The sequence below is a fragment of the Euprymna scolopes genome, chromosome 32 (assembly GCF_053919585.1).
Source record: "Euprymna scolopes isolate OS-2025 chromosome 32, ASM5391958v1, whole genome shotgun sequence".
Lineage (NCBI taxonomy): Eukaryota > Metazoa > Mollusca > Cephalopoda > Sepiida > Sepiolidae > Euprymna > Euprymna scolopes.
Window position 1 is genome coordinate 68,519,476 of NC_136513.1, and position 16,185 is coordinate 68,535,660.

The window sequence follows — 16,185 nt, forward strand, 5'->3', positions numbered from 1 at the left end:
TTAATTTAGATTTTTTTAGATAAACAAAATTACATTTGGTTGTAAAAATAGAACTACTGTTTCGATCAACGCATTGATCTCATCAGGCAAATCACACCTCCGTATGATATCGAGTTTTTAAATGTATGAAAACTGGAGGACTTTTAAATTTTATTAAAGGTTTAAAATTTATGAAGTCGATGCAGTTGATTTCTGCACATTTTAAACATGTGTTCGTCGATTACAGCGATGTGAGTGATAAAGCATGTGGCGGACTTTTATAGTTCATCGCTCGAAAAAGTTCATCAAGAATAGTGGTGACTATGTAGAAAAATAAATTCCCAAGCACATTTTAGTTTTAGTTTTTGAGTTAAATATTAGGAGGCCTTACTTTTCTTTTCTTATTTTTTTTTTTTTTACAAGGAAGTCACTACTTATCAAAGCCTCTGGAATAAGGGTTATTGTGTGTACAGTAATCAATGGGATAATATCGTAGTAATCGTTAATAATGGAGATCTGATAAAGTGTCTCACTAAAGGGGGCGGTTTATCAGGAATTTGTTTATGTTGGACTTGAAGACATCCAAGTTGTAGTCAGGTGGGAAACAGGCAAACGGAAGAGAGTTCCACGGGCATGCACTTCTAAGAAAGAAGCTTTGTTCATGGAATCTACGTTTTGATTTAGGCACAGATTAAGAGTGGAGAAAATTATTGACAGTGGTTTCAGCTAGACGGGTGTTTTTCGTGAAAGATTGGCGAGGGGGGATTAGAGCTCAGACGAGCACTTGCCATGGAAATAACGATAAAACAAAGACAGGATCACAACGTCCCTTCTGTGGGAGAGAGGTTGCAGGGAAGAGTCATCCCCCACTAGGTTACAAAGTCTATTTTGTACTCTGTCAAGGCAGGATAGGCTATTTTTAGCAGCTACTGCCCAGATATGGCAGCAGTATTCCATCTTTGGACGTACTTGGCTTTTATATAGATAGAGAATTGCATCAGCAGTGAGATATCTTCTGGAGCGGTAGAAGGATCCCAACATTTTTCCAGCGACCTTGGCAACAGACTTGATGTACGTGTTCCATTTCAGATCAGGAGTAAAGGTCAAACCCAGAAGCTTATCAAAACACGGGGCCTCACCCAGACGAGAGCCATCCATCACAATTGATGCCAGATGGGGATCAGAGCGTTGTTGTTGTTGTTGTTGTTGTTGTTGTTGTTGTTGTTGTTGTTGTTGTTGTTGTTGATGATGATGATGATGATGATGATGATGATGATGATGATGATGATGATGATGATGATGATGAATAAATAAATAAATAAATAAAGGAATATGGATATAATTACAAAATCAGAAAATCGGAAATGAATTTGCAAGCAAGGATGGCGTAACTAAAAGAAAACACAATTGCAACTTCAATTCCAATTTCCAGATTTTGTAATCATGCCATATTCCTTTACTTTCTTTTAAATTTGATGAGTTCCTTTAATTCTGATGAGTGAAGGGCTGAATACATTCAAAAATCGACATAATAATTACATGAATGATTCCGCGCTACAAAACAGTTGCTGACAAGAATTGAACATTGCAACATACTTATAAAAATAAACGGTAAAATGGACAAGATCTTGACATTTTGAATATAGACTTTTTGTCTATATTCTGCATTTCAGTAATATATATAGTAAGTTATGAATATATATGTGTGCGTTTTAGAAAGTCATATCGATGTTTTGAACACAACATAAAATTTTACGGGGGTTATTAAGTTTTTTTCTAATATTTCAGAGTAAAATTCCATTATCAAGTTTGGATACTTTTTATTATTTGTGTTTCTTTTTGCATATCAATTGTTATTCAGTTAAAATTCTGCATTGCTATAGCTTAACCTTATCTGTCGCAGGAGCAATTCATAGAAGATAGCTGCAAAAGCAGACCATTAAACATACAAGTGATAAAATGCTTTCATCCATTGATCTATGTATTTTTATGTAGATAAAAATGAAATGTAATAAATCTTCAGACGTACCCCTCCACCGTACTGTATATCGATACTCTATGGCTGACTGGGATAGCTTCCGTACATTGATATCTGATCTACCTCTGCATTCCATGTTTAAAAAGGATAAGTCCTCTATATTATCAGACCTGACCGAATGGTTAATTGTAGGCATAGACCGATTCATACCATCCAAAAAATTCCAACAAAAACCATGGTTCTCCCCAGAATGTGCTGCTGCCATCACGCACACTGAAATCACTTTTTCCATAGCTACCAACGTAATAGATGCACTGAGACTAAAGCTACTTTCAGGACTGCCAGCAACCACTGTAAAAGAGTAATAAAAAATGCAAGAGAGCTATATGCTCAGTCCGTTAAATCCAAAGTAGCGGAGCAGCGGGTTGGTGCCCACCAGTTTTGGCAAATAGCAAACAGGATCCTGAACAGAAGCGTGCATTCTATCCCAACCATCATTAATGGACCTGAGGTCATCTCATCAGCATCAGACAAAGCCAAACTATTTGCCAAGAACTTTGCAGCTAATTCTACCCTATGAGATGAAGGCCATCAACTCCCCGTATTTCCTCCTATAACAGACAGCACGCTATACAACATACAAATATCTGTGGATGAGGTCGCCAAGCTAATCAAGGTTCTTGATTCCAGTAAAGCAACTGGCCCTGACGGCATTCCAGTTATAGTACTGAAAAAGCTCCAACCAGTACTTGCCCCCATACTTACAAAACTGTTTAAGCGTTGCCTTAAGAAGTGCTTCCCAACACCCTGGAAAAACTCATTAGTATATCCTGTATTTAAGAATTCAGGTGATAAGTCGTCTCCCTCTCAGTACAGACCAATAAGTCTTCTGTGTGTCATGAGTAAGTTGGTGGAATCCATATTAAATAGAGAAGTAGTCAACCACCTCAGCAGAAATAACCTTCTACATCAATGATCTCCCAAAACACATACTTAAATCATTCCTTGACATCTATGCTAATGACACGACCATCTATGGCAACACATCAAAGGCCGTAAATGACAAAGTTCTCTCTGATTCTCTCTTCTGATCTTGAGCACATAGTACAGTGGGGGAAGAGGTGGCTGGTTACTTTTAATGCATCTAAAACCAAGCTCCTATCTTTACATTATCAACGCTCTGATCCCCATCTAGTATCAATTGAAATGGATGGCTCTCGTCTTGGGGAGGCTCCATGTTTTGACAAGCTTCTCGGTTTGACATTTACTCCTGATCTGAAATGGAACATGTACATCAAGACTGCTGCCAAGGTCGCTGGGAAAATCCTGGTGTCCTTCTACCGCTCCAGAAGATATCTCACGGCTGATGCAATTCTCTTTCTATATAAAAGCCAAGTACGTCGAAGGATGGAGTACTACTCCAATCTCTGGTCCCCCCTCGCCAATCTTTCACGATAAACACCCGTCTAGCTGAAACCACTGTCAATAATTTTCCCCACTCTTTATCTGTGCCTAAATCAAAACGTAGATTCCATGAACAAAGCTTCTTTCTTAGAAGTGCAAGCCTGTGGAACTCTCTTCCGTTTGCCTGTTTCCCACCTAACTACAACTTGGATGTCTTCAAGTCCAATATAAACAAATCCCTGATTAATCGCCCCCTTAAGTAAGACACTTTATCAAATCTCCAATACTAACGATTACTATGATACTATCCCATTGATTACTGTACACGCAATAACCTTTATACCCGAGTGGCTTCCGGGCCTTGATAAGTGGTGACCTCCATGTAAAAAAAAAAAAAGAAAAAAAAAAGAGGCACAAAGATGTAACATTGCAGCGGTGGCACAGGGGTTGGAGTTTAGTTGACAAAGTGGGACCTATTAGATTAGAGACTCTCTTTTCGGCCCTATCGAAGAGGAAGAGGCTAGTGGTAGATGAACCAGCCCAGATGTTGGATTTGTTTCTTTTAAGTCATTATGAAGAATTCAAAGACGTAAGTGTCCACTAGTAGCTATTTTTAAAATGTTTTAAAGTGAGTAAAAAATTTATTCAGATAGGTAAAAGAGTAACTTATCTGGTTTTTGAGAACATTTTTTGTTATATATTTGGGTTTTTTACCACTTCTTCGTACGTAATAAATAGTAAAAAAAAAAAGTGAAGACGGAAGAAAAATAATAAAAGCTTTACAACGCAAAAAAGCAGTCGATTTTATTTGTTTATTTTATTATTTTTATTCAAATTCCAGTTAAATGAACGCTTCTCTTTCAATAGCCGGAACGCGTGTTTTGTTTCATATGCCCAGATATTTTTCTTTATTAATTAACTTAAGGATATTTTGTTATAATGAAAAAAAAAAACAGTTTGCCACACTAATTCCTTCTTATAAAAAACATAAATGTGGTCTTTTTGGGGAGGTGGGGATCCATTTAAACAAACTGAGCCACAGCAACGCGTGGTTGGGTACGGCTATTATTATTATTATTTTCAATACGGTTGAATAAGAGAAAGGAATGGGCCAGGCAGATGTGAAAAAGAGGTGGGGAAATAGATGTGAAAAAAAAAACGAGGAAAGAGAAAAGGAAACAGATAGAGAGATGGATTGATATTGGTAGAGAGATTGGAGTTTTAATATACAGATGTTACACACACTTTTTAATATCTTCTATTTTTTTATGGCTCCAAGCAACGCTAAGTAGCCCTGCTCGTATATAATGTTATATAGTTCTATATTTACTTTTATTGACTTTTAAAATTTAAGTATGATACTCGAATATGAATATATATGTATCGTTTCAATAAATGTGTTCACTTATTTCTATGGAAGTTTCTGTCCGTCCATTTGTCATTCTTACGTTTGAAACATCATTTTTAGACATGTCCATGCTTTTCTATCAAAGGCTTATTCAATTTCTATTTCATGTTCTTAGATTAAAATTATCTTTATGTTTCTCAATTTTTTAGATGAGGATTGATTATTCAGACTACTGTTCTCATATTGAGTTTTATTCACACAACGTTTTAGCCGATGTCACATCCGATTTTCTTCAGGTGTATCTCGTCAAACTCAAGAATCTTTCTGTCGAACTCAGGAATCTCCACAGAATTTCCAATGGAACCCTTTAATTTAATCCACGGGGGTAGCATCTTTTTGTTCCGTCAGCCATAACTGGATAGAAGTGCTAAGTAATTCACAATTGTTTTTTAGTGTCGCCTGCACTGGGGATTGAACCTTTAACTTCCCAAAGAGTGTCACTTACAATTGAATTTTACCAAGTACTTTATGCACTATGCCATAGGGTTTTTGCAAAAAAAGGCTTGATCTAAAATGTGTGACAGGCTTCATGTTAGTCTAATCTGACACTGCAGATGTATATGACTTGAGATTGTGTAATATTTAGTCAATTACTATTGGAGAGTTTTCCCCACCATCGAATGACTGGACAGGAAGTAAAGAGAGAAGTTTCATTACATTAGACATTAGCTCTTTGTACCAGCAACCAACTCATACTCATCTTATGTAGGTGTAAAAATTTGAGACTGATTTAGGACTGAATATGCAAAACGGTTTGCCAGTACCAGAAAGCACTAAAGGCAATCAGATTTTCATAAGTAGGTGATAGGAAGTCAAAGTGATAGCAAACCAAATATGAGAGAATTAGAAATCAGTCTAATGGAAAGAAGAGACAGCTAGCAGAAGAAATCATCAGAGCTTCATGATGGTATTGCACCTTAAACACAACCCAACAAGTCATTGTATTTTTATTTCACTATTCCATGTTTAAACATATTTTTAGAAAAAAACATTTGTTTTCACATTTGTTTTTGGACTACAATTTTATCTCCAATCCTCACAAAAAAATATGGTTGAAAGTTTCGATAGGCAGATGGTGAAGTACTTCAACACCTTTCCGGTAACTCCTGTAGCTGTGCTTGCTCCGGACATATTGGCTTGCTTTTCCATCAAACTTATCAGACAGAAGATTGCCATCAATATCTCCAATAAAATAAGTCAACTGTCTAATAAGCCTATAGTAATATCATTAGTCCAAGGGCGGTAACTCTTCAAGAATAACATGCTACTGAAGAAAAGCACACCTTTATAATAAAATAAATATGGACACCGTTTTTATTAATTTTTTCTAATGAATAAACAATATTTAATCACAATCTACACGGCGTTGCTTGAGAGTCTTTGAACGTTTAATGTTGTTTTGCATTATTTTAAAACTATATCAGCTTTTTTGGGAGGGGGAATATTATTTCTTATTTTAATTTTTAATAATACTTTTAAAATTAAATTTAATTATCATGATATTATTTGATCATTAAATCATTATTTAAACCAAATAGGTAAAAACTATAAATAATCCTATTATGTTTTGTTTTAATAGTTTACAATCTTTTGATAGCAGATCATTTTAAAATCTTTTCTCGTTACCTTCCTTTCATTAGAATGAATGGAGGAATCTAATTAGCGATGCATGAATTTTAATTGTGATCCTTTTTGTTTTCGTTTTATTACTTTTCCATATGTTTTTATGTATTCAATACAAATTCTACATTGCTAGAGCTGCTGAACCTTATCTGTCACAGGAGCAATTCATATATCAACTATATATATATATATATATATATATTGTAAATCTCATAATCCGAGTATATTTGCCTTTTTGTATTCCCTTAACACCACTATCAGTGAGTAAGAATGAAATTGTCTATTCTGATCATTTTCTAAGCTGGGATATTTATATTAAGAAAAGAAACTGACTGAGAATAAATTATTTTCATATCAATAATATAATGAGAGGAAGAAACAAAAAATAGGCTACTCTGAATCAAGTACCGATATGCCAAATGAATTGCTATTTGGGTCTGACTTTGCAAATTCCACAAGATAATGTCATATGTTAGAAAGAAGAATGATTGAGACCTATAAATCTCACAGCAGTTCATTAGAAGCCATAGAAATGAGCTGTATATATTTAAACGTACATCAACTGGTTGTTAACAGTTGTTTTTAGTTTCTCTTGATTATAAATATTCTTAGACATTTCGTCTTAAAATTAGATGAAAATATAAAAGAAAGAGAACAGGAGTCGAAATATGTCACGAATGTAAATGTGAAAAGCAGTCATTCCAGACGTGTAAATTAGTTTAAGAAAGAAAATATTAAAAATATGTTTTCCTATTTGAAGAATTTCAAATCCTTTAGTTCACAATTATTTGGGAGGGAGGTTTGAAAACGAAATCCAGACTTTGTTACTCGCATTCAAAGTCTTGCTATAAGCCAAAGTTAATTTGATCTGAGACTCCGTGGCCATCTTCTATATGATCCATAAGTTCTGCAAAAACTATTAATTCACAGTGGGACAGGATGCCGGTCTGGCGTGAGGGGATGGGAGCGACAGAGAAAGTTCCATATGTTTTCGCATATCTAAAAAAAACTTTCTCATGATTAACTTCACTAGATCTCATGTTGGCCATGTTCTTGATAATAAAGTCACAAGGAATCAATGCTCTCTCTCTCTCTCTCTCTCTCTCTCTCTCTCTCTCTCTCTCTCTCTCTCTCTCTAAATATATATATATATATATATATATTCTCTCTTTCTAAAAAAGTAGAACAAAATAAACATGAGAAGTTCTTTCTCTCTCAGCTTATTTTAAAGCGAAGACTGTCAATTTATTTGTCCCATACACCCCCTCAACATACATTTAGTGTTTTTATCTGCTATCATTTTCGCGTTGGGCATTTCTGTTTTTGCTATTTGAAAATCAAAGTTGGTGGTCAATCGTTATCTGCATAATCATCTTAAAATGTTTGATCTTCTCGGCGTCTTATTATTTATTTTAAAATATTAAGATTCACTTGCTCATATTACCAATCATCATCATCATCATCATCATCATCATCATCATCATCATTGGGTTTAACACTCGTTTTACATGCTGTCATGCATTGAGTGGCTTTTAGAAATTGACTTCCAAACTAACTTCTCTCTGTCAGGTCTTTATTATCCCTCTTTTTCTCAAGCCCATTCCTATCACCTCCCATGTTTTCCTTTGCATTTCTTTGTGAAACTTGCTACCCTAACTGTTCTACATCTAGTGACACAAGAATTCTCATCTAGTCTTTCAATATGGTCATATCTTTGAAGTCTCTTGTCATGAGATGTAAGGCTGTATTTATGACTAACATTACACATCCATCGTATATATTCTCTCCAAGCAACGTATATCCTCAACCTTCACTGGTCGAGTTCCACTTTTATACAACCATCACACTGCATACACTGATAGACTCTTCCCACGATCGACAGTGGTAACACCCTACGAAAAATAAAAATTACAGTGAAATACTTTATACACTTTTGTTTATTATGTTTTCTATTAAAAACTTTTTTGCTAAATGATTTTTTATTTTGATTTCTTAACTTCATATGCTGCCACAATTGATGTTAATGTCTTTTAATAATTTCTATTAATTTGAATTACGTTTTTATATTAACAGACATTTTTATCATATTTGAATCCAATTTTTGTAGAGAAAGACACGCAGACATCAAAGAATGGTTAAAATTCTTGATGATCAACTTTATAAAATGTTCGTTATTGAAGATTCATCTTTAGACAAAGACTACAAGATTCATCTGTTTACTGAAAAACAAATTTAATAACTAACTCGCGGGAGGGGGGGTAGCTTTGCCCGGGCGTAAAATACGCTTAAATATGATATTTATTTTGTCCAGATTTCGTATATATTATTTTAGAATTATGTTTGTAGGTGTGTGTTGAGAAAAAAAAAAGAAAAAGTGGTAGTAGGAAGGCAGGCTCGAATCCGTACGGTGAAGGAGGAAAGAACGTGAAAAAAAACGTGACGTCTTTGCTGTTACGACCACCGTCAAATCGGAAGTGACGTAGGTTTAAATTAAGGCTAGACAATCGAAAAGAAGGGATGACTTTTGAAAATATCGGGGGAAAAACGACCCCTCTCTGTAGAAAAGTGACTAGTTGAGGGTGAAGAAATTAATGTTTTTAGCCAATTTTTTTGTATTTTCCGTCTGAAGGATCAAGCTTCAAAACGATACTAATCTTGTGAAAATCCATTGCTGCTGTCAAAAGTTTTAGACAGACATGCAAACATACATACATTTATATATTGGTAGCTCAAATTTTCGACCCTGATTACTATTTGTTTGCCCTATCTCTGAATACCCTTTATGTAAAATTTCAAATGTTTAGACCAGAAATTGTCTGAGTAATTTGGTAGAGACCACAGAGGTCAAATATTTTTTAACTTTGACCCCTATTATGACCCCTAACATTTATTGTTTTGGGCTCAAATCAAGTTATTAATTTAGATCCATGTCCAAGGAATCTATATCAATAAATTGTTTATACAAAGTGTTTATACCCAAAATTGGCAGAGGAGCTTGGTAGAGTTCTCAAAGGTCAAATCGTTGAGCTTTGACCCCTTAACAGCCAAATTTCTGGCCAAAAACGGATTACAGAGATTTTGCCCAAATCTCAGTACCTTGTATATCAAATTTCGAGTCTGTAGAGTTAAAATTGACAGAGTTATTGCATAGGGAAATGTACACAGACGCAGACAGACAGACACGTTCACTTTTATAAATATATAGGTTTATGCAGTTCGTACTTGGTGACCTTATATATATTATTTCAATAAAGCTTTATAACAATAAAATAAAACACAAAGATATGCCACATTTTTTAAATTACTTTATATCGTTGCACTAAATGCTTATTGCTTTTGACAATTTATGACTTCGATTTGCAGCAACTACATACCATATCCAGACTAAGACAGGAGATGTCCGAGGGGCTGGAACTGATGCCAATGTGTTCATTCAAATATTTGGAACTAAAAATGACACTGGAATATTGAAATTGGTTAATTCTGAAAACCATAACAATAAATTTGAGCAAGGACATATCGACAAGTTTAACATTGAAGCCGCAGATATTGGAGAGGTAAGTCAAAACTTTGGGACATAATCATAAGCATTGCTGTTACTGTCAGAGTTATCAGTTTATCAGTGTATCGTTGATTTCCCTGTTTAATCAGATAATTAGAGATGGCGCAATGAGAATGTTATGGTACATAGTTATACCGGATAGTTGAAAAATCGATGGCATAATTTTCGGATTATGTTGTATATATGTTTTAAAGTTATAAACCTTCAAAACAAATAGTAATCAACATTATTTATTGCAAACATCTAACACATACAGAGTGTCAAATGGTACACTGTTATTTATATGTGAGATAAATAATGAAATAAGTCAGGACTTGGTGTTGCTACGTATGCCAACAAAATCATTAAAAAGTAATATCTAAATATATTATATAAAAAATAAATATATTATATAAAAAATAAATGTATTATATAAAATAAAATACATTATATAAAAATAAATATATTATATAAAAAATAAATATATTATATAAAAATTAAATATATTATATAAAAAATAAATATATTATATAAAAAAATAAATATATTATATAAAAAATAAATACATTATATAAAAATAAATATATTATATAAAAAATAAATATATTATATAAAAAATAAATATATTATATAAAAAATATATTATATAAAATAAATATATTGTATAAAAATAAATATATAATATAAAAAATAAATATATTATATAAAAATAAATATATTATATAAAACATAAATATATTATATAAAAATAAATATATTATATAAAAATAAATATATTATATGAAAAATAAATATATTATATTAAAATAAATATATTATATAAACATAAATATATTATATAAAAATAAATATATTATATAAAAATAAATATATTATATAAAAATAAATATATTATATAAAAAATGAATATATTATATAAAAAATAAATATATTAAATAAAAATAAATATATTATATAACAATAAATATATTATATAAACAATAAATATATTATATAAAAAATATATATTATATAAAAGTAAACATATTATATAACAATAAATATATTATATGAAAAATAAATATATTATATAAAAAATAAATATATTATATAAAAAAATATATTATATAAAAAATAAATATATTATATAAGATAAATAAATTATAAAAAAATAAATATATTATATAAAAAATAAATATATTATATACAAATAAATATATTATACAAAAAATAAATATATTATATAAAAAGTAATATATTATATACAAATAAATATATTATATAAACAATCAATATATTATATAAAAAATGAATACATTATATAAAAAATAAATATATTATATAAAAATAAATATATTATATTAAAATAAATATATTATATAAAAATAAATATATCATATAAAAAAATATATTATATAAAAAAATATATTATATAAACAATAAATATATTATATAAAAATAATATATTATATAAAAAATAAATATATTATATATAAATAAGTATATTATACAAAAAATAAATATATTATATAAAAAATAAATATATTATATAAAAATTAAATATATTATATAAATATATGCATATCATATAAAAAGTGAATATATTATATAATAATAAATATATTATATAAAAAATAAATATATTATATAAAAATAAGGAATATTATATGAGAATAAATATATTATATAAAAAAAAGTATATTATATAAAAAATAAATATATTATATAAAAAATAAATATATTATATAAAAAATAAATATATTATATGAGATAAATAAATTATATAAAAATAAATATATTATATAAAAAATAAATATATTATATAAAAATAAATATATTATATAAAAAATAAATATATTATATAAAATTAATATATTATATAAAAATAAATATATTAAATAAAAAATAAATATATTATATAAAAAATGTATATATTATATAAAGAATAAATATATTATATAAAAAATAAATATATTATATAAAAATGAATATATTATATAAAAAATAAATATATTATATAAAAATAAGTATATTTCAAAAAAAATAAATATATTATATAAAAAATAAATATATTATATAGAAAATAAATATATTATATAAAAATAGATATATTATATAAAAAATAAACATTATTATATAAAAAATAAATATATTAATAAAAATAAATATATTATATAACAATAAATATATTATATAAACAATAACTATATTATATAAAAATATATATTATATAAAAATAAATATATTATATAACAATAAATATATTATATGAAAAATAAATATATTATATAAAAAATAAATATATTATATAAAAAATGAATATATTATATAAAAAAATATATTATATAAAAATAAATATATTATATTAAAATAAATATATTATATAAAACATAAATATATTATATAAAAAATAAATATAATATATAAAAATTAATATATTATATAAAAAATAAATATATTATATAAAAATAAGTATATTATACAAAAAATAAATATATTATATAAAAAATAAATATATTATATTAAAAATAAATATATTATATAAAATATATATATTATATAAAAAATAAATATATTATATAAAAATAAGTATATTATATAAAAATAAATATATTATATAAGATAAATAAATTATATAAAATAAATATATTATATAAAAAATAAATATATTATATAAAAATAAATATATTATATAAAAAATAAATATATTATATAAAAATTAGTATATTATATAAAAATAAATATATTATATAAAAAATAAATATATTATATAAAAAATGAATATATTATATAAAAATAAATATATTATATAAAAAATAAATATATTATATAAAAATAAATATATTATATCAAAAATAAATATATTATATAAAAAAATTTAATTTAAAAAATAAATATATTATATAAGAATAAATATATTATATAAAAATAAATATATTATATAAAAATAAATATATTATATAAAAATAAGTATATTATCCAAAAAATAAATATATTATATAAAAAATTAATATATTATATAGAAAATAAATATATTATATAAAAATAAATATATTATGTAAAAAATAAATATATTATATAAAAAAATAAATATATTATATTAAAAAAAATATATAATATAAAAAATAAGTATATTATATAAAAATAAGTATATTATATAAAAAATAAATATATTATATAAAAATAAGTATATTATATAAAAAATAAATATATTATATAAAAAATAAATATATTATATAAAAATAAGTATATTATATAAAAAATATATATATTATATAAAAAATAAATATATCATATAAAAAATAAATATATTATATAAAAAATAAATATATTATATAAAAAATAAATATATTATATAAAATAAATATATTATATAAAAATAAATACATTATATAAAATAAATATATTCTATAAAAATAAATATATTATTTAAAAAATAAATATATTATATAAAAATAAATATATTATATAAAAATAAATATATTATATAAAAATAAATATATTATATAAAAATAAATATATTATATAAAAAATAAATATATTATATAAAAATAAATGTATTATATAAAAATAAATATATTATATAAAAAATAAATATATTATATAAAAATGAATATATTATATAAAAAATAAATATATTATATAAAAAATAAATACATTTTATAAAAAATAAATCTATTATATAAAAAATAAATATATTATATAAAAAATATATTACATAAAAAATTAATATATTATATAAAAAGTAATATATTATATAAAAAATGAATATATTATATAAAAATAAATATATTATGTAAAAATAAATATATTATATAAAAAATATATTACATAAAAATAAATATATGATATAAAAAATAAATATATTATATAAAAAATAAATATATTATATAAAAATAAATATATTATATAAAAAATTAATATATTATATAAAAATAAATATATTATATAAAAATAAATATATTATATAAAAAATAAATATATTGTATAAAAATAAATATATTATATAAAAAATAAATATATTATATAAAAAATAAATATATTACATAAAAAATGAATATATTATATAAAAATAAATATATTATATAAAAAATAAACATATTATATAAAAAATATATATTATATAAAAAATAAATATATTATATAAAAATAAATATATTATATAAAAAATAAATATAATATATTAAAATTAATATATTATATAAAAAAAAAATATATTATATAAAAATAAATATATTATATAAAAAATAAATATATTATAAAAAAAATAAATATATTATATAAAAAAAATAAGTAAAAAGTCTATCCTCATGTTGTTTTATCGAATTTGTACTTGCTGTTAATGCACGTACAACTCTCTTGTATTAAATTAGAAAGGCGCACGTATTCACCAAATATGAAGTATTTAAGTATTTAAACCCTTTTTAAATACATTCTTCATTGAGATATTTTTTGTTTTATTAAAAACAAATCTAATTTTAAAAGATGGATTTCGTTTATTTACGTTCTAATACATTTCGTTTATTTTGTGGATATAGTTGATAACTGCCCCCAGACAGAATTCACTTGTAGGGTGAAATATCCTTATATCAGGGTATCTTGACAAAATCCTATACTAATTCCTATAAAATCGTATCTAGTTAACATTCAGTTTTGTAGGAAGCATTTAAACTCTCACCAATATGCATCGGAACTCTCCTTACGATATATAGAATATTGTATCTCTTTTTAAATATTTTATTTGTCCTACTTGAATATTCCTTTTCTTTTCTGACAAAACAAGATATGAAGTTAAAGAAATATACTTTGTAAAAAAAGGAGAATTTACTAGACTATTAAATTATAAATACAAAAATAATTTTGACAACAGACCGACAGGAAAACAGACTTCATTTAGGGTGTGCCTCATGCTGCGAATGAATTTTGTCCTGATTGATTTGAAATCTGGAGATTGTCGTTGATCAAAATCTAGCGTTGTTATATTTCTATTGCAATTCATCACGGCAGACCTGCGATTAAAACTATGCGTATATAAAAAGAGACACTTTGCTGCAATAAACTCTTGCAATGTTGATGCTATGGATAGCAGAAGGCGGGCAGATGGTTTTTCAACTTGAAGTCACCTAATATAAACGATTGTTCCAGTCAATTGATTTTCCAGAAATGTTTTATTTCAGCTATTTTCAACATGGAAGATGACATGTTTGCCATAAAACTAATATGTGATATCAAGCAATACATCTTAATGAGTTTATGAATACAGATGTAGAAATATTGGATGGGAATGTGTAAAAATAGTATTAAAAACGGTATTTTCTCCATAAGGCTAGATTAAGGAGAAAAAGTGGAAAATTCCATTAAAATTTAAAAGATTAAAATTAAGGTCCGAAATGAAACATGACAAAGATGATAGCAAAGTCTTTTTCTGTGGTAGACAACTTGGTTTGGTTCAGACGTCTATTTTGAAGCTCTTTTTTTTTTTTTTTTACAAGGTGATCAACACTTATCAAGGGCCGGAAGCCACTCGGGGATAAGGGTCATTGCGTGTACAGTATGTTAGTGTTGAGATTTGATAGTGTCTTACTTAAGAGGGCGGTTCATCAGGAATTTGTTTATGTTGGACTTGAAGACATCCAAGTTATAGTCAGGTGGGAAACAGGCAAACGGAACAGAGTTCCACAGGCGTGCACTTCTAAGAAAGAAGCTTTGTTAGGATAGGCTGTTTTAACAGCTCCTGCCCAGATGTGGCAGTAGTACTTCATCCTTGGACGTACTTGGCTTTTATATAGATAGAGAATTGCATCAGCAGTGAGATATCTTCTGGAGCGGTAGAAGGATCCTACCATCTTTCCAGCAACCTTGTCAACAGACTTGATGTATGTGTTCCATTTCAGGTCAGGAGTAAAGGTCAAGCCCAGAAGCTTATCAAAACATGGAGCTTCCCCTAGACGAGAGCCATTCATTTCAATTGATGCCAGATGGGGATCAGAGCGTTGATGATGTAAAGATAGGAGCTTGGTTTTAGAGGCATTAAAAGTAACCAGTCACCTCTTCCCCCACTGTACCACGTGCTCGAGATCAGAGGAGAGAGAATCAGAGAGAACTTTATCATTTACAGCCTTTGATGTGTTGCCATAGATGGTCGTGTCATCAGCATAGATGTCAAGGAATGATTTAAGTATGTGTTTTGGGAGATCATTGATGTAGATCAGGAAGAGAGTTGGGCCCAGGATTGACCCCTGAGGGACACTAGCATTAATACTGTTGGCCTCT

At 27.0% G+C, this 16,185-nt stretch overlaps 1 protein-coding gene across 1 annotated transcript in view; it reads left to right on the forward strand.

The window, feature by feature from the left end:
* The window catches only part of LOC145256408 (lipoxygenase homology domain-containing protein 1-like), a 798,046-nt gene that overhangs the window by 651,437 nt on the left and 130,424 nt on the right, over window positions 1–16,185 (forward strand). The window contains exon 19 of the mRNA XM_080115275.1: window positions 9,756–9,949. Coding sequence (XP_079971401.1) covers window positions 9,756–9,949 — 194 coding nt within the window. The remainder of the gene's footprint in view (window positions 1–9,755; window positions 9,950–16,185) is intronic.